The 24,618-nt window shown below is 48.5% G+C and overlaps 1 protein-coding gene across 1 annotated transcript in view; it reads left to right on the top strand.

The window, feature by feature from the left end:
- Positions 1-24,618, top strand: part of LOC126537870 (MAM and LDL-receptor class A domain-containing protein 1-like) — a 232,206-nt gene that overhangs the window by 49,934 nt on the left and 157,654 nt on the right. The window contains exons 13-15 of the mRNA XM_072287646.1: positions 1,606-1,714; positions 2,528-2,650; positions 5,052-5,191. Of these exons, the coding sequence (XP_072143747.1) occupies positions 1,606-1,714; positions 2,528-2,650; positions 5,052-5,191 (372 nt within the window). The remainder of the gene's footprint in view (positions 1-1,605; positions 1,715-2,527; positions 2,651-5,051; positions 5,192-24,618) is intronic.

Raw genomic sequence — 24,618 nt, 5'->3', positions numbered from 1 at the left:
CTGCGTTTTGAGACGCCTGCCAGGGCGCTGTTTCTTCTGCACAGCATCCGTTGTCTTGTGTGTTGGATTGTGCCGACATATGGAGTTGTCTGTCACCAAGATTGTTTTCAATATATAAACGAAGTAAAGCGAAAAGGAGACAACAAAATCAATACAAGACATATCATTACTTCTAATTTACTCACTAAAATGCCTTTGCGCATAGGGAAAGCATGCCTCTGCAGCCATGTTATTTAATAAAGCGAAGGCTACTTGGATTCTTTTCGTGGTAAATATATATATAAAAAAATTATGCCGTCACTTCCCAGTTTCTCAATTGTGGTCATTTTGTGTATATTATTGGAAAACCTACCTGTTACTTGTTATTGGAAACCTACAATATTACTCGAACAGATGATAGGCTGGTAATTCCGAACTCCGCTATTTTACCTCAGGTTGAAGGTTACTGTTGCAATCCACAAGCAGTGGCTCCTCAATAGCATCGAAAGAATCAACAACGTAGAATTCGAAATGACCACGTTCCTTAAAACAATACGAGATTACAGCAACCATGGCCTCGTAGTAATGATGTTGCTGGTGCCCTTCTTCACCCTCCTGAGGATTTCATAACAGTGCGAACCGCGAGTAACAGTTTATAAATGCGAAGTTAGAAAAATTGACCAGTATGATGGGAACCCCTGCATTCTCGCTATTCCAGCAAACGAACGGTACTTTTGGTGAATACTCTTATTCGGGATTCGGAGAACAATATTTCCATTCGTGTCTTCACAGGGAACACCGAAATATGTTGACAATTTGCTTATCACTAAGCTATTTGACTCACGCATTAAATCAGGGAAGGAAAATTGATTTGCAGTTCTTTACTAACACGGCATATGGAAGTGAAGGGTGTTTATTTTTATGTTTTTTTGAATAACGTGTTGCCAGCAGTGCATCTGTACGTAGAGTCATATAGTGCAAATAAGCAGTTGCATTCAGTAGTATGCCCACGGGCACTCGATTGCAGTGTTAACGAAGGTGATTTGGTTCGGCTGTTTCAACTCTGCAATTTTTAGCGCCAAAACGACGATCTCATTAGGAGGCCCGCTGTAATGGAGACTCCAGATTATTTTGACTCCCTGGGGTTCTATACCACGCACACAATGCATGATGCGAGGACGTTTTCAAATTTCGCCTCCATCGAAATGCGGCCGCCATGGTCGGGAATGGATCCCGCGACCTCGTAATTAACAGCGCAGCCTAACAGTCACTAAACCACCATGGCGGGTAAATTACTGTTTAAGCAACGTGCTGATGTTTCGTGCGAGTACATAATGTGTGGTCGTGTGCCAATGATGGAGACTGAGTCCGAACAAATCACAGAAATATTAGACTGCAGTTTATTATTTCTGAGTGAATGGTAGTTCCAGGAAGTAGGCGTTTCGTAGAAATAGCGTAAGCCTAAAAACTTTTGTCTGGCCATTCTACGACGAACGCGAAGTGGCTGGCGCTAGCCTAAACCCAGCTAGACCCTGAAATGCACAACAGCGTATGGATAACGCGTGCAAGAAGTAGAATACAAAATGTGCTTTCTTTAAAGGTTTCCAATTCGTGCCTCTGACGCAGTTGATTTTTGACGTGACCATGCTACGAAGAGCGAGGAACGACTCTGTCGTAACGCTCGGGCCTGTAGAAGCTCGGCCTGGTGCATGTGACGTGCTGACGGATGGTGAAGGTAAACCTCATCTGTGTTCTTCATTGCGATAGAACCAGTACTTGAAAAACGATGCTTTAGAAAGGAATCCAACCCAGGAATCCGCAAAAAATGACCTACTAAATCGAATCAAATATAATATGTTGGCCAATTTTTCAACACAGTGAAGTAAAAGGTTTCCGTGTAGTTCCTTCACACCGCCAGTCCCCCCAACGCACACCCACGTACGCACAAATAAATAAATAAATAAATAAATAAATAAATAAATAAATAAATAAATGTATGTATATTAGTCATCATAGTCATATCGTAAGAAGCCGACAAAAAATGACGCCGAGGACATAATAGGAGACATTGTCTACAGTTCTTAATCGCGTTAAAAAAATTACAGAGTAATGGAAATTAAAGTGGATTAAAAAACAAATGGCTGCTGGTGGTATACGAACCTACGTCTTCGCATTACGCGTGCGATGCTCTTACTACTTCATCTAACGCGGCGACATTTCCTAATCAGCTTTTGAGGTATTTATGTTTGTGTAATAGAACTATCCCTGGGGGTGTCGGGCAGCGCCACTACTCACGGCCTTATATATATATATATATATATATATATATATATATATATATATGGTAAAATGAAGCACTTGTAAATGCGATAACATTTATATTTGTGTGTGCTTCTATTCGTTGCCAGTAGCTACACTCTGTGGCGCCCAAGCAAAAAACTGTTTTCATTGTTTGTTTCATTTTGTTTTCATTTGGCTACTTTCGAATAGGCAGCTTGATAGCTTTTCTCTAGATATTTTCTCATGAAGACACTGCTGTTTCTTTCAGGCTACTGCGATTTCGAATTCGACCAATGTGGGTGGCAATCAAAGAGCGGATGGAGGCGACAACTCAAGGCGACCTCATTCTCCGATCCTGTGACAGGCTCGATATCAGGACCAGAAAATTCTGGTTGGTTAGAGTGTTAGAAACATTTTATAGGCGTTCTTTAGAAAAACTTCCCTCTGGGAGTTTGCTCCATCCTATAAAATACTGACACAATTGTGACAACCTTCGAAATCAATGCACAACACAATTAGCAAAAGTGCTCCATAGTTCCACGATGGTGCATTAAAACAGCGCTTACAAGCAAAAAGCCGACAATTTTGGGCGCGCATGGTCACCGCAACGCTAACTGCTTGTGCATTCTTCGGGTTTCAAGGTTTTCGCATCTCCTGGTGTGTGTCTTGGTACCGAGATAGAACTTCCCATGGTCAGACTTCCATCTGTGATAAGAAAGAGTATTTAGTAGATGAGTTAGGCTACCTAAAGTTGACGTATTGGTGAAGCACAAGAAATGCTTAAGTAATATCCAGGAAGAAAACTTCATAAGGTGATTGAATAATTGAGTATGTAGACAAAACACAACAAAGTTGAAAGACAGTTTCTGTGATTTGTGTGTCTTCGTCGCGGTGTTTTGTCCGCGCTCAACACGCTCCATTGTAATGATCATTAGGAAACCCAAAGCCACGTTTTATTCTATACAGTTAACAGTAGAGCAGTCTTCCCTAAAGAACTGTCACGTATGCAAATCTTACTAATGCAATGTCAGCTCTGTTTACATAGAAATAGAGCACAGATATCACGCAATACATTGATTCAATTTCTAGTACACTTACTTCCCATGCAGCCGGCAACCGATCTCACTGACGAATATCACCGAGATCAGTTGCCGGTCTTGGTCAGTCACGGTGAAAAACGACTTCTGCAAAGCCTTTGACGATGATTGTCAACGCGAGCGAAGAGCCCGAACGAACGAAGGAGCGAATGAATGAGCCAACGAACGCGCGAGGAATAGCGTGAGCGAACGAACGAACGCGTAAGCCACCAAAAGTACTCAAAAGTACTACCCTCTCCTCCTAACTTCCCTCCCCAAAAATAGGTTGTGCTATAGCACGCGCCGTTTCCCTCGGTGCCTTGGCATAGCAAATGCGACCACCGACCTTCAACCCCCGCCGACCACCGAGCCCAGCTAACCACAAAAAAATGGCGCGTTTCTCCCAGAAAGGCGAGGCATCGTGTGTGATAGCACATTTTTAGACAGCTATACAAAATAAGGACAGTAGTTTTATCGGTATTGTCGAATTGTAAACATCTGCTTATTAACTAAATTAAAAAGGATGGCGTCATGCACGCACATGAACATGAAACATGAACACATCTCTCTCGTTGACCGGGCGGGGACACTCACTGTCAGAATGCTAGCGTCAGGAACAGTGGCAGCAGCAACAACAAGGGAATTGACCGTCGTGCTGGCTCTCGCGTCATCGGGAACTAAGCTGCGTCAACACAGCGCACACGAAGCTCAGAGCCCTCGGTAGCCTAGCCTCTGTACCCATCGCAGATCGCTTTCGAGATAGGGTCCGCGCAGCCATACTCAGTAGCGCCAAACGCCGCCGCCGCTGGAATAGAACCCCCCCACCTCCCCCCCAGTGCTTTGCACGCATTGGAAGACTGTGCACTTCCTCCCCGTCTCTCGCTCACGCGCGAGATCGAGATCGAGCCAGTATGCACGGCTCACATTCGCACCTACAGCATCAACTGTGTCATTGTACGTGAAAATCAGGGTGACGCCTACGGCGGAAATGAGTGTTATGTGTCGATATAATTGGTATCGTAATAAAAGAAGCGAAAGAGACAAAGTTATTCTCATTAAAATAACTTGAGTCCGAGGCACTGTCGTACCCATTACATTAAACCAAATATTCAAGCAACAACTTTCCCATAGGCCCACACATCTCTACGTCTTTGGTAATGTTTTACGTAGCCACCGCCGCATAAATTTGCTTGCCACCAGTTAGCGTTGTTTTTCTGTGGCAGTAACGTGTGAACTGTCTTGGTGTCGGGATGTTATCGCCCATTGCTATCATCATCATTGTGTCGTAGTCATGATTGCCTGGCCGTGACTTTTGACAGCAGAGTAACGCCGTTATCGCTATTACTGCTCATTTACGCCTCGAACGAATCCACACACACACACACACATATATATATATATATATATATATATATATATATATATATATATATATATATATATATATATATACATATATATATATAAGGAGGCAGTAAAGATCGTTCCTGTGTGGCCCTCCCCATTGTTCCTTCAGTCTACTCGAAATCCTCAATTATCTTCGCGTGTTGGTAAAACAGTTAAAGAATAGCTCGCATGTTCAGGGTTTTCATGTGAGCGAGCTATGCCTATGCCTCACAAATATTTCCTGGGGCCTGCTGTAAAGGAAAGAGCTCACTTCGTGGACAAATAACAAAATAATGAAAGCAAGGTCTGGCTCATTTTGTTTTCACGCAGAGTACGTCCTTACGGCCACCCGAGCATCTTCATCCGCATCCGGTGCCATAGTGACTAGTCCAGTATGGCAAGGAAACAGCGAGCCTCAATGCTTCGAATTCTGGTACCTTCCCGCTGCCGGAAGCGGAGTTCAACTGCAGGTAAGCTGGTCGCTGTTACGTGGTGCAACAGACATGCCAGAAATAACCGCATGCTGACCTTAAAACGAATGTATGGCCCCAAGCCTCCACTTTTCAATTGTACCCTCCTCATCCAATTATTCAATAACTCAATAGTGCAATTTTTGGCTAAAGCAATCTTCAGATACATGTCGAAAGAATGCTGCTCACATGGCTTCGTAATTGAACAAACTGTTCGCTGAGGTAGGCACAACAAAGTTCAGTTCACCTCTATGCCATGTCAAGTTGTTAGTCGGAGACTAAGTACCAACCAACCCACTCGGCATGCCTGGTGCAACCGGTTGTGGGAGTTCGTCCTGCTGCGGCGTGCTGGAAGTGAAAAGCAAAGCTAGAGACGCGTTTTCCTGCGGAGGCATATTCATGGTTTGCCATGGTTCGCGGCGTCTAGGTGGATTACCCATCCTACTCACTTGAAACACGGACAAGGGAACGTAACAGCTGCTCGAGCCAATGGGTTTCTTACAAACTGAAGTAAACATTGAAGCCGTACGTGAGATCCATTGCTATGCGGTAAAGCACAGGAGCCCGATAAATGCTATAATTACCCGTTGAATGAGTTCAATCGAGAGCATGAATCTAGGATGAGATTCGCTCTGCGTTATAGAAAACGCACGCGAGATGCGTAAAGAGCAACTGGAATTCTATCTGGAAGCAAGTCTTTCACAAGTGCTGTGGAAAACTTGCTTCCAACTAGAATTAAAGTTGTTGGCTTCTTATGAAATGACTAATAAAAATCGGGCCCCTCGGTTACCCCCCCCCCCCCCTTCATTTCGTTTACTACACGTGCTGTAGCAATATAAGGCGAAAAGTTGAAACAGTTAATGTGATTGCGGATATGCTGCACACGCCGACTGTTACGACTCGCCTTCTGAAAACTGATGAAGATTGCCGCTTGACTTATGCCTTGGATGTTTGGGAGTGGCATGGCGACTGTGTCCAGTCAGCTCCAACTACACTGTAGATTTCTACAAGGTGTAACCATAGTACTTCTTATGGCGTGGTTGCTGTCCCGTCCATCTAATTCTTCCCGTTGATGTCACCTATTGAGGTGGCATCAACGGGAAGAATTTTGTGTCGAAAAGCTCATTTCTGGGCACAAGACCTGGACGGCGATGGAGATCGCATCTTTCAGGCCACAAGCAATGCAGAAGAGTGTGAGCAATAGAAGATGGAAAAGAGTGTCACCACTCCTTCAAGCACCGCGGAAAACAACGGTCACGTGGAGCGCTGATGATGCTTGTTGCCTAGAGCTCCTGTATTGGTTCTCTTTAGAGAGGGAGCCAATGCACGAACTCTATGGCTGCCCTTTGTGCACACTTTGACTTCCGCCTTGAGTCATTACTGTAGGAAAAAGTCTCTAGACACCTTGCGGCACGGGAATAACTTCCTCGCTGGTAATGGCGGAAATTTCACCTAGAGATTTACGGCCGATTCAAAGAAAGTTGTGGGAGGCATGTAAATTGCAGACAGCCATAGCAAAATGCGCGCCTCTTTTCGCCAAAACCCTCACTGCTTGATGTACCCTGATTGCATCCATTCTTACTGTCGGGGAGAGTAAAGGAGCCCTGCACGTATCTCTTGACACTCTCTCTTCCCATGTCAATCCTTCACCACGTTCTAAATCAACTGTTAAAACTTTTACGATTCGTCGTCAGTTCTGTGCTATCACCTTGTCTGCTGATGTACCTGACACGTCAAGCTCCGACCACTAACATTTAAATAACGACGGACGGCAAGCCACAAGGAACGAGTACCCGCCGTTCAACGGAACGTAACCACCCTGTCTTCAAACTTTCAGCAGATTGAGCCTGTTTGAGTGCAGCAGCTAAGACGACAACCACAGGACACTAATAGCTAAAGTAGAGCTAAAGCTTTAATCGCTAAAGAAGCAATACGTTTTGCTTCGTATGAGCAGTCAAATGAATATTTACACAGTATACAACTCAACCGGCACATATAAGCGCGCACAATATGTCAGGCCGAGAATTCTAATATATTTTTTAACGTTTCACTCTATTTCCTGTTACCATGAACACCAGCTTCCATATTTGATTATGACAGCAGCTAAAGACACTCGAGGGAGCGTCCACGCCATCGTCCACGCCATCGCGTCCACGCCATCGTGAGGCCTTGTGCTATCTAGGCGGTATCGGATTAGCTATGCGAGTAGTGACGTCGTTGCTCTCCATCGCAGCCGAGCGTGCGCGCGCAACAGTTTCTCTCCGGCTCCGACATTGCTAGGCCACGTGTCATATGTACGCCTGAGGAGCAGACAGCTTTCGATCAGCAACGCCGCTAGCAGAACCCGGAATGAGCGCGTCTACGCCGTACCAATGTTGCAGCATGGGCACACGAACAGGTTTATGCAGCCGCGCGCAAGCAGCAACCGTCTACCGAGAATCCGGCAGCCTACCAAGCTGTCGTTGAATAAACCGTCGGGATTAACCCACTGATAAACACCGGAGCTGCACGTTTCAGTTTCGCTGGTTAAACCATCTGTACAGAGTAACTGGGCGGTTATTTTTTTCTCGGTAGCGCTGTACACCTGTTCGAGACTGCATTATTCATTTACGATTGACATGGAGAATGAATGGGGTGCTCGTTCAGACTATGTTCTACCTGGCTCACAACATGGGCCCTGCCTCGCTCACGAGCGTCTCCCAGAACTTCATACTCACTGCAATCACGTGATGCGAGTACTGGCTCGCTATCATTTGCTCTGGCTAGGTCACGAAAAGCCCATTCAGTCTTCCCATCATGTAAAACATATTACCCTTGTGCCATCTGGCGTCTCGCAGCTTTAGATATCACGCAGGCTTCACGTGGACGACTTAGGACTGAATCGCCGAGCCCACATTGACACGCTTCTGCTGTACATTCGTAATACACTTTGGCCCTGTACTTAGCCTCAGCCGTTGCCTCGTCTAACGATTCTTGTGCATCATTGAAGTTTCCTCTATGAGAAGCGCCCATTTCACCACTGCGCGATGTCTATGAGCCACCCAAAGGGCTCTATAGTGATGCGTACTAGCTTCAATGGCACTTGCGCTGGGTCCACTGGTTTTTCTACACATCGACATGTGCCGCATATGCCCACAGGTTCCACCATAGCTGGAAAGTTTTCATTTTTCCGTGGCAATTCTTTCGGGAGGGGGGTGGGGAGGGGGGGGGGCTGAGGTCCCACCAGCTTTCCAAATCCAGCCCATATATATGTATTTCCTTCATTAACAGCTGCCCTTCAAGAAACGTCGTGCGATCTCGAGGAATTGCTCACTTAAATGATGGCCTTATATGAGTAGTTACAAGACCTGTAACTATGAGACAGTTCAATTTCACAGTCTCAGTTCCCTCGCAGCACGAAGAGGCTGGGGTGTCTCGGCTGAGCCATACGACCAGCTGATTCAGTTAAACAAGTTAGGATTATATATGCGTTTTGCGCGTAATAAGTCCCACAAGTATACATCAATGAAAGAAGTCATGTAACGCCTTCTGAAAGTCCTAATACAGAAATTACAATCAATAAATTTTTCCATGACGAAAGGTGAAGACATAACGTATTGAAACTTACACAACATATGACAATTTCTCAACACAGCTTATGACTCGAACTATAGCATAAAACGATGGGACTCCTTCATGCAAAAGTTCCGTTACCTGTCAAAGCATGTCTTATGATATTCCTTTCATTGTATTCCCGGATGCATAATAAGGGATTATAAACCAATTACTTGTCCGTGTGTGTGTGTGTGTGTGTGTGTGTGTGTATGTGCGTGTGTGTGTGTGTGTGTGTGTGTGTGTGTGTGTGTGTGTGTGTGTGTGTGTGTGTGTGTGTGTGTGTGTGTGTGTGTGTGTGTGTGTGTGTGTGTGTGTGTGTGTGTGTGTGTGTGTGTGTGTGTGTGTGTGTGTGTGTGAATAAATATTTACCCCTAAATTAACATTTCCTATATTACCGTTGCGACAAAAAAGGCAGCACGCTCTCCAGGAATATCCAAGGAGCCCGAACAAAACTTGTGCCCGATAAACAGACGCACATAAGGCGCTTCTGATTCATCACGCGAATTTCCAGGCACTCTAACTACTTTACTCACAGCGACGTCACTCGGTTCAATCGCGGACGCTCTTTCGGTCTCAGCCGCATCAGCGCGCTGCGCCTGACTCACGCTCGCACCTTAAAACCTCAGTTTCTGCTACAACTGCCTTTGAAGCGTTCTCACTGTTCTAACGAGGACGCGTTTGCGACCTGCGCGCGCTTGAAACTGTCCAATCTGGAAGTACTCATTTTCAAATAAGCGCGTTCGGTTCTAACGCCGAGGCTCTCATAATTTCTGCGCGCTGCACGTCACGTTTGCGGCTGGAAATCACCATTTCAAGTACGGCTTTTGCAATGAGTTCAATCAGCTTTAACGCGCGGGCGCTCTCTGTCTTAGAGCGGTGCACGTCTAATTTACTTGCATCGCTAGAATGCCTCGCTTCCTGACCTAATGACGTTTCAGGGAGTTCACAGGCATTTCGCGGAACCGTACTCGGGACATCGCTCTGGGCGTTTCGCACGGTCATGGTCCTCGCTCGAGCTCTTGTCATACTCGCCTCAACTACTGTCAGAGTTTTTCCATCTCTGTGTCCAATGAACCTATTTCCTCGGAACTTCCTTCCTTCCTTCCTTCCCGCGTCTCGATCTTAGAAACGAAGTACTTGAGCTTCGTCTAATCATTTTCACTTTTTTTTTAATGTTTGTACGAATAGCGGCAACTGTCATATATTCCGCTACATCTAGATCAAGATAATAACGCAACTCCCAACAGGTTGGCTCAAGTCGAAGTCACATTTTTGGGGGGGACGCTGGTCATACCTATCTCCAGCACAATGCGCCTTGTTGCCAGGACATGATGCTCGATAGCGTTCTAGTGTGTTATCAAGCCGCGTCAGTTCAAGTGAGAATTCCAGCTCCTTGCACTCTGTTCGCTCTAGTTATCCCCCTTTCCCTCAGTTGCCTTTCAAGTTCAATGTTTTCTCTTTCACATGCACGCTGGCGCTCTTGCGTTCCACGTTGGTGCTCTTGCGCCTGTCTTTTAGAGTGCAGCTCAGGCACTTATTCCTGCTGCGAGTGTCGGCGTTGTCCCTCCGCGTCCTCGTTACCGAGCGAACGAGCACAGCGAAGGTTGAAAGAGTGAATGCGGAGTGTGGATGAAAGACTGCGATAGCGAAGAGAGCGCGAGGAGGAGAGCGAAGGAGCAGGATGCAGCGTGACCACGAGGCAGAGAAGAAGTTTATGGCGAAAGCGTGAGAAGAAAAGCGTAGTGCTGCAAAGACGGGCTTTGCGGCGTCAATAGCTACGAAATGGCGTCAGAATAGCGCGCGTGGTCTGCTGAGCGATAACACCACCGTTACAATAAATGGAAACAAAGCCCTGCCTAAGTGGAGGTCTTTGTCTGAGACGGATAATGTGTACCACGCCTACGCGTCACACGCTTGTTTCCTCTCGCGATCTCCCGATTAGCGAGGCAGTCGCACCACACATCTCTGGGTTTGCAACATGCCGCACGAGACAGTGTCTGCGCCAGCCATAATATCGCAACATGAAAACACGATTACAGCGGCGCTCAGATTTCGCATTAGGCAGTATCGCAATCATCGGTGTATTTTATTGCCCTCTCTCTCATGAGTCTCCGACGCAAGCATAGCGTCAATCAACTCTGGTTCTTCGAGTGTGTCGCACACATCCAGACACAGCTCCTTTGCAAGCTCCAACAACTTCCTTTTACGCAACTGCTTCAAATTCATGGTTGAGTTCAGTGCTGTTTTCTCAACTAGACACACTACTGCCTTGACGCTCACGGATGTGCAGTAGGCGACAATGAAAGCGTTTACCTGCTTTGTTCGCTACACTCACAAAAGCCTCGCAAAATTCGTAATGCAAGTAACAGCGCAGTAAGGACGAGTGAGAAGTCGAGAAAGGGCAAGCACCAACTTTCAAATAAGATTTTATTGCGAATCCTGAGCATATATATGCACGGATCTGAATCTGCAGAGAAGAAAGTAAACTGCCACATATCGATTATGTCAAGAATTCAAGCTCTTTCTTTCATAAAGCCACCAACTGAGTAAACAAAAGCATCGCACTCACCTCGCAGCCAGGCATCCGGGGCGTAGACCATCCGGACGCACTGTTGCATCCCACGCAGAAAACCAGTGTATGCGGATCACGCCGCTGGCACTAAATGTTAAAGAGTGTGCGCGCAGGATCGTGGAAGTAGCGTGGGCCAAGCGGTCTGGAGCTTGACCAGCAGGGAGGGGCCCAGGCAGATACGCCAGACACTACGCGTAACGAGTAACAAAGACGGCTATTTATAGCGCTACGGAGCTGTCAGTTCTACAAGCTTCCTGACGGAAAGCGTGAGGCACTCTAGCTTGTGCTCAAAGTTGCAAAAAGCTGTAGCATAGATAGCTGAAGTCTGACGTCCGTTGGTAAGGGGCGTCTTTTATAGAGTCTTCAGAACGCGCTCGCTCAGAAGAAGGAGAGAGAGGCGAATGCTTTCCAAGCTGGCGACCGCGGCTATGTACAACGAAGATAGCTCAACGGATTTTTTAACCGCTTATGGCCCAGCAGAGAGAAAGGCACTGCACTGATGGCACACGCGCGCACACAGATACCATCGGCATCTCCCTCGCCGAGGAGGAGAAGAAAGAGGGAATGCACACACGACGCTTCACTGTCCCGCTCTCTGAAGCCGGAAGGGAGACAGCACTGTCGAGCTTACGCAAACATTAGGGTGTCGTGCGGGCGCAGGGTCAGGAGGCAAGAATGCGCGCACAAAGGGTAACGTCTGTTCGCCGTTTGCGGCCTCCTAGACGTTATTCAACGGTTGCGGACGTATCTGCATACTTAACGCGGTCCTGAAACGCTTTTTATCGAAGAAGACAAATGGATTTGGAGCTAAAATATTTCAGAAATACTTTGCCGCAAAAAGTACTTCAATGCGTTCAGCAGAAGCGCTACAATCAAACACGGCGATCACGCTGCTTCCGCTCCTTCAATTACTTGCACTACGAAGGCTACGACGGAGCGGGTCGTGCCCAAAACGCTCCGCCTGCAACTGCACCGTGGCGCGCAGTTGAAATTTAATTTTGGATGTTAGCCTAGATGCCACTACTTCCTATTTTGGTTCCTGCGACGCGCTAAACGTAAGCCAAACGCGGTTGTCCTTAGCGAGCCGCAGTGCACTTAGCCAGTGGAATCGTCGCGGCACCCCACGGCGGCCGCGGTATCTACGTTACGTAGCAGACCACAGCTACCAATAGCAGCCGCGTATGGGAATCCGCTTTATTACGGAGTAAAGCGTCCGGAAGAGACTGAGGAGGACGCTTCAATTGTAAAGGGAGCGTTTGAGAGAAAGGTGACTTCGCGCTAAGCTTGCGAGCTTGACGCATTGGGTACGATAGGAAAACTTGGCTGAAAAGTTCACAACAGTGTATGCTATACGCGGACTATGTCACTTCACCAAGCCCGACGGGTGGTTCAGGACCCCTTTAAAATGTCCAGGCTTTCGCCGTGGTTTTAACGGCGCCGCACAAATTGTTCATTACAGAGGCCAGTCGTAACACTGTAAAGACGACAGTCAAGTAGACGCACCCTCAAGCATCGACCAATGAATGGCCTTTGTAGCAGAGCCCGTGCAGCGTTCTGCCGACTGTCTCGGTCACTAAGTTGCCTCAATAGTACAGCTTCTCGCTGTTGAGGATGATAACGCGTCTGCCGTTGTGCTACAGTCGCCGTATATCCGAGCCGTTGCAGCTAATCGGAAGAGGCTGGAATTGTCCCTACTTGACCCCTGAAAAATGCCACGCTTCCTGAAAAGCTGGTCACAGTCCAACCACAGAGAAACATACCTACGTAAAGTGCAGCCATTGGAGCCGATTCACGGCTGAGCACGTACGGGTCTGACCACCCGTCAGGCGGCGTAGTGATGTCCGCTTCCACTTTCCCTGAAAGGTAGACAAGTACGCCCACCGGGTTGCTCCCACACATCCTGTGTCTATAGAGACAGTGATGCTGCGCTAATCATGTGCTACTGGTTACGCCCACCCCACCATGCTTGTGCGGTAAGTTATTTACTTTTGACGGCAGGGATAATCTTGCTGTTGCTCGCGTGAAGAACATATTTAGCAAGACGTATGAACATATTTAGCAAGACAGGCCGCCATTGGAATATGAACCTGGGGCCCTATAACGTAAAACTATTCCAATATGTTTCTATTCCAATCTCCTGACGTCAAATTTCCGTAACCACCGACGCAAGCACCGGGCGGTCACCCACAGGGTTGTGTGAACACACCAATCAAACGCTCTCCTCGTTCATAGGAAGTCCCTTTTGTTTGCTTGAAAAACGAATAACATTGCCTACACTGAGCGGCTTGTCGTATCTAATTGGCTGACAAGAGGCGACGAGAACGCTCAAGTGGAGAGGGATTCACTGGGGCAGACCCAGTGCACTGAAAATCGATAACCGGATGAAGAGGGTGGTGCCAGCGTCTGCGATTGGTCGGTTTTCCCTTACTTAGCTTGTGGTGGCTGGTCGAAAATCACGGCGGCGTGCAACGGAAGCTTAAGAATGACGCTAAAACTGACCCTCATCAAAGAAGAGTTGGTAGAATGAGGTGGTAAACGTGCCGAAAGGGCTCGAAAACGTTACATGGCCACGGAAGAAGCTTTATTACACGCAAATAAACCCATGCTCTCCGGCAGGTGCGAGTAGCCAACGTCTCAGCGATCGGCGGCAGCTATCTTTTATTCCTTTCGGAACGGGGCAGCCTGCGGTTATTCCAAAGAAAATTCAGTTTTGTTCGGCATATTAATGCATCTTTATCGCGTACACGTCACTTTGACGCGGTGAGTTTGTGCGGTTTTGTGACGTCGCGTTACAGCCAGGTGAAGTGGGTGCAGCCCGAAAACTTTTCACCAATAGCCGAGGGCTAATGGCGAAAAGGGGTCGAATCAGAAATAACTGTTTTTCTTTTTCTGTCAAATCATGCATAATCAGTGTGTACACATCATATCAGATGGGGAGGTATCGCGGATTTTGTGACGTCGCGTGACAGACAGGTGAAGTGGGCGTGGTCGAAAAAAGTTTTTGACCAATCGTGGAGGGCTGATAGCAGAATTCGAATAGAAAAGTTTGGAATAGTTTTACGTTATAGCGCCCCTGGCAACGTTTAACGCTAGAACGTCATCTAGTGAGTCGAGTCTAGCAGTGCTATTGGAGGAGTTAGATGGCAGTAAATGGGATATAATAGGGCTCAGTGAAGTCTGGAGGCCAAAAGAAGCATATACAGTGCTAAAAGCGGGCACGTCCTGTGCTACCGGGGCTTAGCAGAGAGACGAGAACTAGGAGTCGGATTCCTGATTAATAAGAACATAGCTGGTAACATACAGGAATTCTATAGCATTAACGAGAGGGTGGCATGTCTTGTTGTGAAACTTAATAACAGGTACAAAATGAAGGTTGTACAGGTCTACGCCCCTACATCTAGTCATGATGACCAGGAAGTCGAAAGCTTCTATGAAGACGTGGAATCGGCGATGGGTAAAGTCAAAACAAAATACAGTCAAAACGAATAAAGTCAGTGGGGGAATATGGCATAGGCTCTAGGAATAGCAGAGGAGAGTTATTAGTAGAGTTTGCAGAACAGAATAATATGCGGATAATGAATACCTTTTTCCGCAAGCGCGTTAGCCGAAAGTGGACATGGAGGAGCCCGAATGGTGACTAGAAATGAAATCGACTTCATACTCTGCGCGAACCCTGGCATCATACAAGATGTAGACGGGCTCGGCAAGGTGCGCTGCAGTGACCATAGGATGGTAAGAACTCGAATTAGCCTTCACTTGAGGAGAGAACGGAAGAAATTGGTACATAAGAAGCCAATCAATGAGTTAGCGGTAAGAGGGAAACTAGAGGAATTCCGGATGAAGCTACAGAACAGGTATTCGGCTTTAACCCAGGAAGAAGACCACAGTGTTGAAGCAATGAACGACAATCTTACGGGCATCATTAAGGAGTGCGCAATAGAAATCGGTGGCATCTCCGTTAAACAGGAAACCAGTAAGCTATCGCAGGAGACGAAAGTTCTGATCAAGAAACCCCAATGTATGAAAGCCTCTAACCCTACAGCTAGTATAGAACTGGCAGAACTTTCTAAGTTAATCAACAAGCGTAAGACAGCGGACATAAGGAACTATAATATGGATAGAACTGAACAGGCTCTCAGGAATGGAGGAAGCCTAAAAGCAGTGAAGAAGAAACTAGGAATAGGCAAGAATCAGATGTGTGCGTTTAGAGACAAACCGGCAATATCGTTACTAATATGGATGAGATAGTTCAAGTGGCTGAAGAGTTTTATACAGATTTATACAGTACCAGTAACACCCACGACGATAAGGTGAGAGAGAATAGGCTAGAGGAACTTGAAATCCCACAAGTAACACCGGAAGAGGTAAAGAACGCCTTGGGAGCTATGCAGAGGGGGAAGGCAGCTGGGGAAGATCAGGTAACAGCAGATTTGTTGAAGGATGGTGCGATCACTGTCCTAGAAAGATTGGCCGCCCTATATACACAATGCCTCATGACCTCGAACGTACCGGAATCTTGGAAGAACGCTAACATAATCCTAATCCATAAAAAAGGGGATGCCAAAGACTTGAAATATTATAGACCAATCAGCTTACTGTCCGTTGCCTACAAAGTATTTACTAAGGTAATCGCAAATAGAATCAGGAATACCTTAGACTTCTGTCAACCAAAGGACCAGGCAGGATTCCGTAAAGGGTACTCAACAATAGACCATATTCACACTATCAATCAGGTGATAGAGAAATATGCGGAATGTAACCAACCCTTATATATAGCCTTCATTGATTACGAAAAAGCATTTGATTCACTCAAAACCTCAGCAGTCATGAAGACACTACAGAATCAGGGTGTAGATGAGCCATATGTAAAGATACTGGAAGATATATATACAGGTTCCACAGTCACCGTAATCCTCCACAGTTTGCAGAACAGAATAATATGCGGATAATGAATACCTTCTTCCGCAAGCGGGATAGACGACAGTGGACGTGGAAGAGCCCGAATGGCGAGACTAGAAATGAAATAGACTTTATACTCGGCGCTAACCCTGGCATCATACAAGATGTGGACGTGCTCAGCAAAGTGCACTGCAGTGACCATAGGATGATAAGAACTTGAATTAGCCTAGACATGAGGAGGGAACGGAATAAAGTGGTACATAAGAAGCCGATCAATGAGTTGAGAAGAGTTGATCAACGAGAATAAGCCGATCAATAAAGAAAGCAACAAAATCCCAATAAAGAAAGGCGTCAGACAGGGAGATACGATATCTCCAATGCTATTCACAGCATGTTTACAGGAGGTATTCAGAGACCTGAAGTGGGAAGAATTGGGCATAAAAGTTGATGGAGAATACCTTAGCAACTTACGATTCGCTGATGATATTGCCTTGCTTAGTAACTCAGGAGACCAATTGCAGTGCATGCTCACTGACCTGGAGAGGCAAAGCAGAAGGGTGGGTCTGAAAATTAATCTACAGAAAACTAAAGTAATGTTTAACAGTCTCGGAAGAGAACAGCAGTTTACGATAGGTAGCGAGGCACTGGAAGTGGTGCCATCTACTTAGGGCAGGTAGTGACCACGGACCAGGATCATGAGACTAAAATAACCAGAAGAATTAGAATGGGCTGGGGCGCGTTTGGCAGGCATTCTCAAATCATGAACATCAGGTTGCCACTATCGCTCAAGAGGAAAGTGTATAACAGCTGTGTCTTACCAGTACTCACGTATGGGGCAGAAACCTGGAGGCTTACGAAAAGGGTTCTGCTGAAATTGAGGACGACGCAACGAGCTATGGAAAGAAGAATGATGGGTGTAACTTTAAGGGATAAGAAAAGAGCAGATTGGGTGACGGTACAAACGCGGGTAAATGACATCTTAGTTGAAATCAAGAAAAAGAAATGGGCATGGGCCGGACATGTAATGAGGAGGGAAGATAACCGATGGTCATTAAGGGTTACGGACTGGATTCCAAGGGAAGGGAAGCGTAGTAGGGGGCGGCAGAAAGTTAGGTGGGCGGACGACATTAAGACGTTTGCAGGGACAACATGGCCACAATTAGTACATGACCGGGGTAGTTGGAGAAGCATGGCAGAGGCCTTTGCCCTGCAGTGGGGGTAACTAGGCTGATGATGATGATGATGTTATGCTTAGTGAGCGTATTTGGCATGTGTAGCGTAGATGAGTCGTGGCGCCCATTTTCCGTGCTGCCACCGGTTTGTTTTTGCCCCCGTCTTTTGAGAAAGAGCAAGTGCACTACTTTCGAGTAATTTTTGTAAGGACCTGCGAAACACCTTCCGTTTAAAGAGCACAATTTCTGATCTGTGGCTGACCTCCCAACGTCACCCACCCACCTCCCACCGTCGCCGTCGCGGCAACCGCTGGCACACCGCAGCGGGGATCGATAGACCGGGACACACTCCTGTACCGCATGCGTCGTCGTCGTCCTCGTTCACTACCCTTAGGTGCCCCCGCATACTGTTTGTTGGGGCGTGAACCCACTATGCACCTAAGCGCGTCACATTCGTGAACCCACTATGCACCTAAGAGCGTCACATTTCCCTCCGCGCAGACGAAGCCCGCCGGGCAAGTCAAACAGGCTGTCGAGAAATAAAGGGCTTTAAACGGGCGACATGCGAAAGTTCAGTTTTTGCTGACCGTCGGCCATTTGATGTGAGACGTGCTATGCGGTAGGTTAATTCGCTGATGCGCTCCGTAATAACATAGGGTCCAACATAGTGGGCCAGCAGTTTTTCACATAGTCCACGTTTCCTGGTTGGTTTCCAGAGCAACACTAAATCACCAGGGTCGTATATCACGTGTCGGCGTCGGCGGTCGCAGCGTGCCTTCGAGCGGTCTTGTGAAACAAGAGTGCGTAACGAAGCAAGTCGTCGGGCTTCTTCAGGAAGACAGACTGTCTCTGATATACAAAGATTATCGTGGCTGGAAAACGGGAAGATAGTGTCTAGTGTATAACGAGGCGGACGAGCGTAGAGAAGAAAGAAGGGACTGTAGCCCGCAACTTCATGCTTTGAGGTGTTAAATGCGTACGTAATGAAAGGTAGCACGCTGTCCCAGTTCTTATGATCTGACTCGACATACATGGACAGCATGTTAGTAAGAGTTCTGTTCGTGCGTTCCGTAAGGCCATTTGTTTGGAAATGATACGGGGTGGAATGTCGAAACCTTGAAGCACATAGACGAAGCATCTCTTCGACCACGTCTGCAGTGAACTGCCGCCCACGATCGCTGATGATGACTCTGGGAGGTCCATGTCGGAGAATGACAAAACGCAGCAGAAAAATACACACTTCGGTTGCAGTAGCCGATGGTATTGCAGCTGTCTCACAGTAGCGTGTCAAGTGATCGGCACACACGATAATCCAGCGATTCCCATCGGATGAACGCGGGAAAGGACCGAGGAGGTCGATGCCAACTTGCTCAAAGGGAGAGCTGGGGGGTGGCACTGGATGGAGTTGACCAGGAGGAGCACTCGTCGGACGCTTATAACGTTGACACTCGCTGCAGCTGGACACATACTGTGCGGTCGTCTGGCGCATTTTAGGCCAGTAGAACCTTTCTTGGAGGCGGTAGAGAGTTCGCGCAGAACCCAAATGTCCAGATGTTGGATCGTCATGCATAGCGCGCAAGATGGAGACACGGAGACTCTCCGGGACCACCAGAAGATATCGTGGGCCTGTAGTAGAATAGTTCTTTTTTAAAGAACCCCATCACTAACACAGAAACGAGTGGATGGTGCTGATTGCCTTGCAGTAATGAGCAGTGGTTCTAAAGTTCTGTCTTTTTGTTGCTCGACCTTGAAGGTATTTATATCAGGAAATCCCGGCTCCAGTGATGCGATATAGCAGTCGAAGTTGTCCGCGTCGCAGTCCGTCGTTGGAAGCGGCATGCGCGAGAGGCAGTCAGCGTCGGCGTGTCGGCGGCCGCTTTTATAAGAAACCGTAAAGTTATATTCCTGTAAACGGAGTGTCCAACGCGCAAGCCGGCCCGACGGATCACGGAGATTAACCAGCCAGCAGAGAGAATGATGGTCTGTCACCACAGTGAAGCGGCGCCCGTACAGTTACGACCGGAAGCGCTGTACTGCGAAAATAACTGCAAGACATTCTTGCTCTGTAACGGTGTAGTTACGCTCGGACTTACTTAAAGAACGACTCGCATAGGCGACGACGTGTTCTTTGGTGTCGACGCGTTGAATAAGGACGGCGCCGATGCCAATACCGTTAGCGTCCGTATGAACTTCTGTGGGAGCCGCATGGTCGAAGTGTCGGAGAATGGGATGAGACGTCAGACGAGACTTCAGCTCACGAAAACTAGCTTCACATTCAGGAGTCCATTCAAAGGGAACGCCCTTCTGGAGGAGGCATGTCAGCGGATACGCGATGTTGGCAAATCCACGAATAAACCGGCGGAAGTACGAGCAAAGCCCTAGGAAACTGCGTAGCTCTTTTACATGGCGAGGTTGCTTGAAGGCTTCCACCGTAGCAGTCTTCGCTGGATCAGGCCGTATACCGTCCTTATCCACTAGGTGTCCCAGAACGAGTGTTTGGCGCTCTCCAAATTGACACTTCTTCGAGTTGAGCACCAAACCCGCTTTGTCCAAGCAGTCTAGCACAAGATCGAGACGTGCGTTGTGCTCACTGAACGTGCGCCCGAAAATCACTACATCATCTAGATAGCACATGCACACTTCCCACTTCAAACCACGCAGGATGTTGTCCATGAAGCGCTAGAAAGTTGCAGGCGCATTACAGAGCACGAACGGCATCACATTAAATTCAAAAAGTCCATCTGGTGTTACAAATGCCGTTTTCTCCTTGTCTGCCTCGTGCATAGGAATCTGCCAGTACCCCGACCTCAAGTCAACAGACGAAAAGTAAGACGCTGATGAGAGGCAGTCGATAGCATCATCAATACGCGGAAGAGGATATACGTCCTTTTTAGTGATGGTGTTGAGGCGGCGGTAGTCAACACAAAATCGCCATGTACCATCTTTCTTTCTAACCAGGATCACTGGCGCTGCCCACGGACTACGGGATTCTTGGATTACATTCTTATTTAGCATTTCGTGGACTTGGTCATTGATCACCTTGCGTTCCGACGGTGAGACTCTGTATGGTTTCTGTCGCAGCGGTTGGCCAGATCCCGTATCGATGCGATGGTCTATACGAGAAGGAGGAAACAATGGTGGTCCCTCTTGCTGGAAGAAGTCAAACAGTCGGGCATGTTTTAGCAGAATATTCGCCACTTCGTGACGCTGCTTAGTGCTGAGCGACTTGTTTACCATAGTCAGAAATGAGGAGTGCGCCGCAGGGCAGACATTAGCGAAATGGCGCTCATCCGCAGAATCAAGGGCCTCTGTAAGAATGGCGAGCGATAGCACGTGATCTTCATGGTAGGCGGCAAGTTTCAGACCCTGTGGTAGTATTGCAGGTTCACTAGAACAGTTTACGGCCCATAAGTTGGTGCGTCCCTGAACAACTGACAGCGTGCAATACGGTATCAGTACATTCCTCTTGATGCAACTCAGGTGAACGGGCTCCACAGTAGCGTCAAACGTTCCGTCGGTGGTGGGGAAACAGGCGACTGAAACACACGTTGCAAATAACGGAGGCACAACTGTATCCCAGGATACACAAAGCACACTTTCACGACACGGTGGGGCTTCCATAAACGCCGCAGCAAAGCTCGTACCTACACTGATTTCACCCGTTTTGCAGTCGACGGTGGCACCACACAGTTTCAAAAAATGAAGACCCAGGATTACGTCATGCGTACAATGAGGTAGAACAGCGAACTCCGCGTTAAATATATGACCACCCAAGGTAACGTCTACATTACACACGCCCACAGGATACAACTCCCCACTCACTCCGCGAAACGTATCGGCACGGTCCCAGCGAAACATCACCTTTCGTCCTAGGAGGCTTTTAAGCGCAAGACTCATCACTGAAACGGTTGCTCCCGTGTCCACTAAGGCCATGGATGAAACCCCGTCAATTAATACAAACACTTTATTCTTAAACATACAAATGGTTGGAGGTATCTCTGTCGATATCGAAGATTGTCCAGCGACCTCACCTCCAACGGCCGCGCTGGCTAGTTTTCCGGAGGTGGCGACGGGTATCGACGCCGCGGAGAGGGTGACCGGCTTACACGAGGAGCGGGTGGTGGTGTCAAGTTGCGATCGGATGCTGGAGAACGGTTCCGTAGCGGCTCCGGGTGCTGGTGAGGCAAGCTTCCTAAATATGTGTGCGAGGGCGAATATGTTTCGCCCAGTGGAGCGCGGTACCGCCTAGACATCGTCGATCGGTCGAACCTCGGTGGTTGGCGGCGATTGCAGTACCTGGCAATGTGACCCAAGTCGCCACAGCTATAGCACACAGGTAAACGACGATCGATGAACTGCCCTTCGAAGCGCTCAGCCGTGGGGGGTCGTGTAGCAGAGCGGAGCGGCTGAGCCTGCTGCACAGGAGGAACGGTCGGTCTGCGTGCAAACCTGCTGGGGCGAGGGTGTTCTGCTGGTCGGTGTTCGGGCGTAAATGTGTCTTCACGTGACCATGGAGCACCTCTGTGGTTGACGTCTGTGACACATACCGCCGGTTGCCAGGAAGCGCAGGGTGCGGCAGGCGCCATGTGTTGCGGGTAATAAGCGCTAGGTTGTCGTATGACGTCGCGCGCAAGTTCCTGGTGCCGCAGCAGTTCTTCACGCATGATCTGCCGTATAGTAGACGAAAGATCGGCAGACGGGCTCTCATCGACGCTGGCAATGGTTGTCACATTCGCCAGGCGTCCAAACTTTGGCACAATGCGACGTGTTTTAAACGTCTCAAACGTACAGCTTGAGCTCTTTGAGCAAGTGTTCTCTCGGCGCGTTTCTGTTTGGCGTGGGTGTCGCCAAAACACTTCTTAATTTCCTCGACAAAGTGCTCCCACGTTGTTAGGGAGTCTTCGTGGTTTTCATACCACATCAGCGCTGTCTCACTCAGAAAGAGTGCAACATATTCAAGCTGAGTGACAGAATCCCAACGGTTGTAGCGGCTCACCCTTGCGTAGTGCATCAGCCACTCGTCGACGTCTTCGCCCACTTTTCCCGCGAACGAGCGTGGTTCCATGTAGTGCCGCAAAGGTCCAACTGGCGCTGACCTTTGAGAAGGTGAAACTATAGCTGGCATTTGTCCACCTCCGTCCTGAGCCATAGGGAAGGTCGTTGGCAAGAGACCGGCAAGACGACGGCTCCGGCGAAGTTCTAGATGTTGCGACTCCGTGGTACGTTCTGTCGTACCCAGCACCTCCACCACTCTGTTACGCCCACAAAAGGCGTTACTTTGAAGCCGGGTAGAGTTAGAAGCGATTGCCTTGGTCAACTGAGCGCCTGTCGAGATTCAGCCAGCCAGCCACACGTCGTCGTCCTCGTTCACTACCCTTCGGTGCCCCCGCATACTGTTTGTTGAGGCGTGAATCCACTATGCACCTAAGCGCGTCACATTCGTGAACCCACTATGCACCTAAGAGCGTCACAGTATTATTTGGCGTGGCTCTAGAAGTGTAATGCGCGTTTGGGATCGTTTTGTGAGGGCTGTTCACGTCACTGTATATGCACGATGCATGCGCCTGTGCCGGTTCGCAAGTGCCTGTTTTACTTGACGCGTTGCTTCTCATGGCTAAAACATTCTCATTCTGGTCTGTCTGTCTCGTGGGATCTCTAGGTCTCACGGGAGTACCAACTAGCGCGGGTTCGAGCTGAGCGAGCCACAGGGCCACGTCAGCCGTCGCCTCTAGAGCACCTCTGCGCGCGAGCTCAGACCGCAAGGGGCTACTGAGTGACGTACGCAAGAACTAAGTCTTGCCCTGAGTTGACGGAAATCATTTATTGTCTCCGGCGGAACCCAACACTGCACAAATGCCCAGTACCGGGACGGCGGGGAACGAAAGCGGTCCCGCATCAAGGGCGAAAAATACAGAAAGGGACGCCTATACCAAGTCGCTGTGAGAGCACAGCTCAAGCTGGGACACGCCGCTGGGAAAACGAAAAGTTCCGGCCGCTATGCTACTTGCTCTCGCGGTAACCAATGGGCCAACTCGCAAGAGCTCGGGCAATCTCTTTCGGCTTGAGCCTTCGAGAAGTGCGGCTCGGCGTGGTACGACATCGCGCGAGCGCTAGGCACTCGTTCTTCGGCTTACCGTCCGTAAAGGATCAACACAAGGTACGCGCTCCCCGTACGGGAAAAGACACCGTGCGTGAGCTCAAGTCCTAGTCGCAAATGTGTCGGCGGACGAGAGGAAACACGTAATTACCCGGCGCAATCACGGGTGGATGTTATGATCGTCCCCTTTGGAACGGGGCGGTGGGTTGCGCCACCAAGCTCTTGCTGATAAGGGCGACGAGCCACGTCCCTGCCGTCGTCAGCCGGGACACACGGCCGCCTCATGACTTCAGTAGCCCGCCCTCACCGCAAACCATCGCGAGTGACGCGCCACCGCTGACAACCGGTTGCGAGTAGGAAGGGGGTGAGGCGTAAGGATGACAGAACAGTGAATGCGCCCGCGCAACAGCGCCGGTGAAGGACTCAATCCCCACAATCTTTTATCAAGTGTATGATCCAGTATTTTTTCTGTGCAACTCTCTATGTAAACAAGAAAAAAAATCACGTAGAAGCTCCTCTGGGCGTTGTCTGAGTATGCGTAGCATTGTGCCACTTGCTCATCTCCACGTAGCCTGGCGTCATTATGAATGTTTTCAAACTTGATCGGGCCTGTACAAACGACATCGCTGTAGTGACACGAAGTGGGGCAGACGGTGGCGCAAGGAGCATCGATGACCCAAGCAAGGTCCTGGAAGTCGAGGCGCCAATTGCGCTGATGACGTTCCGATCATTATAAGCGGTTATCGCTTTTTAGCGCATTATCCATCTACGTGAAATCATTATGAACCGTCGCCAAACGTACCCAGGCCGTGGCTTCGTTATGGCACCACCGCGCGGGCCGAACCTTGAAAGCGATCTGCGACCCCGACAAATAATGCCGACCTTTGATAGCTTTACGCCGTGTTCTCGCCACTTAACGTTGAAGAGAGACGCACTGGCCCTTATTTTGTAAGCGATCTGCGAAAGTGACAAAGTGAGACATGTTCTGAGTGCTCCGTGAGCGCTATGTTCTCGCCGCTTCGTTGGCATTAGGAAACATTGGTTGCGCTTTCCAGACAATCACATGTAAGAAGACAGGACAGGCGCAAACCTG

This window comes from Dermacentor andersoni, chromosome 4, assembly GCF_023375885.2.
Source record: "Dermacentor andersoni chromosome 4, qqDerAnde1_hic_scaffold, whole genome shotgun sequence".
Classification (NCBI taxonomy): domain Eukaryota; kingdom Metazoa; phylum Arthropoda; class Arachnida; order Ixodida; family Ixodidae; genus Dermacentor; species Dermacentor andersoni.
This window is presented reverse-complemented; position numbering and strand designations above follow the sequence as displayed.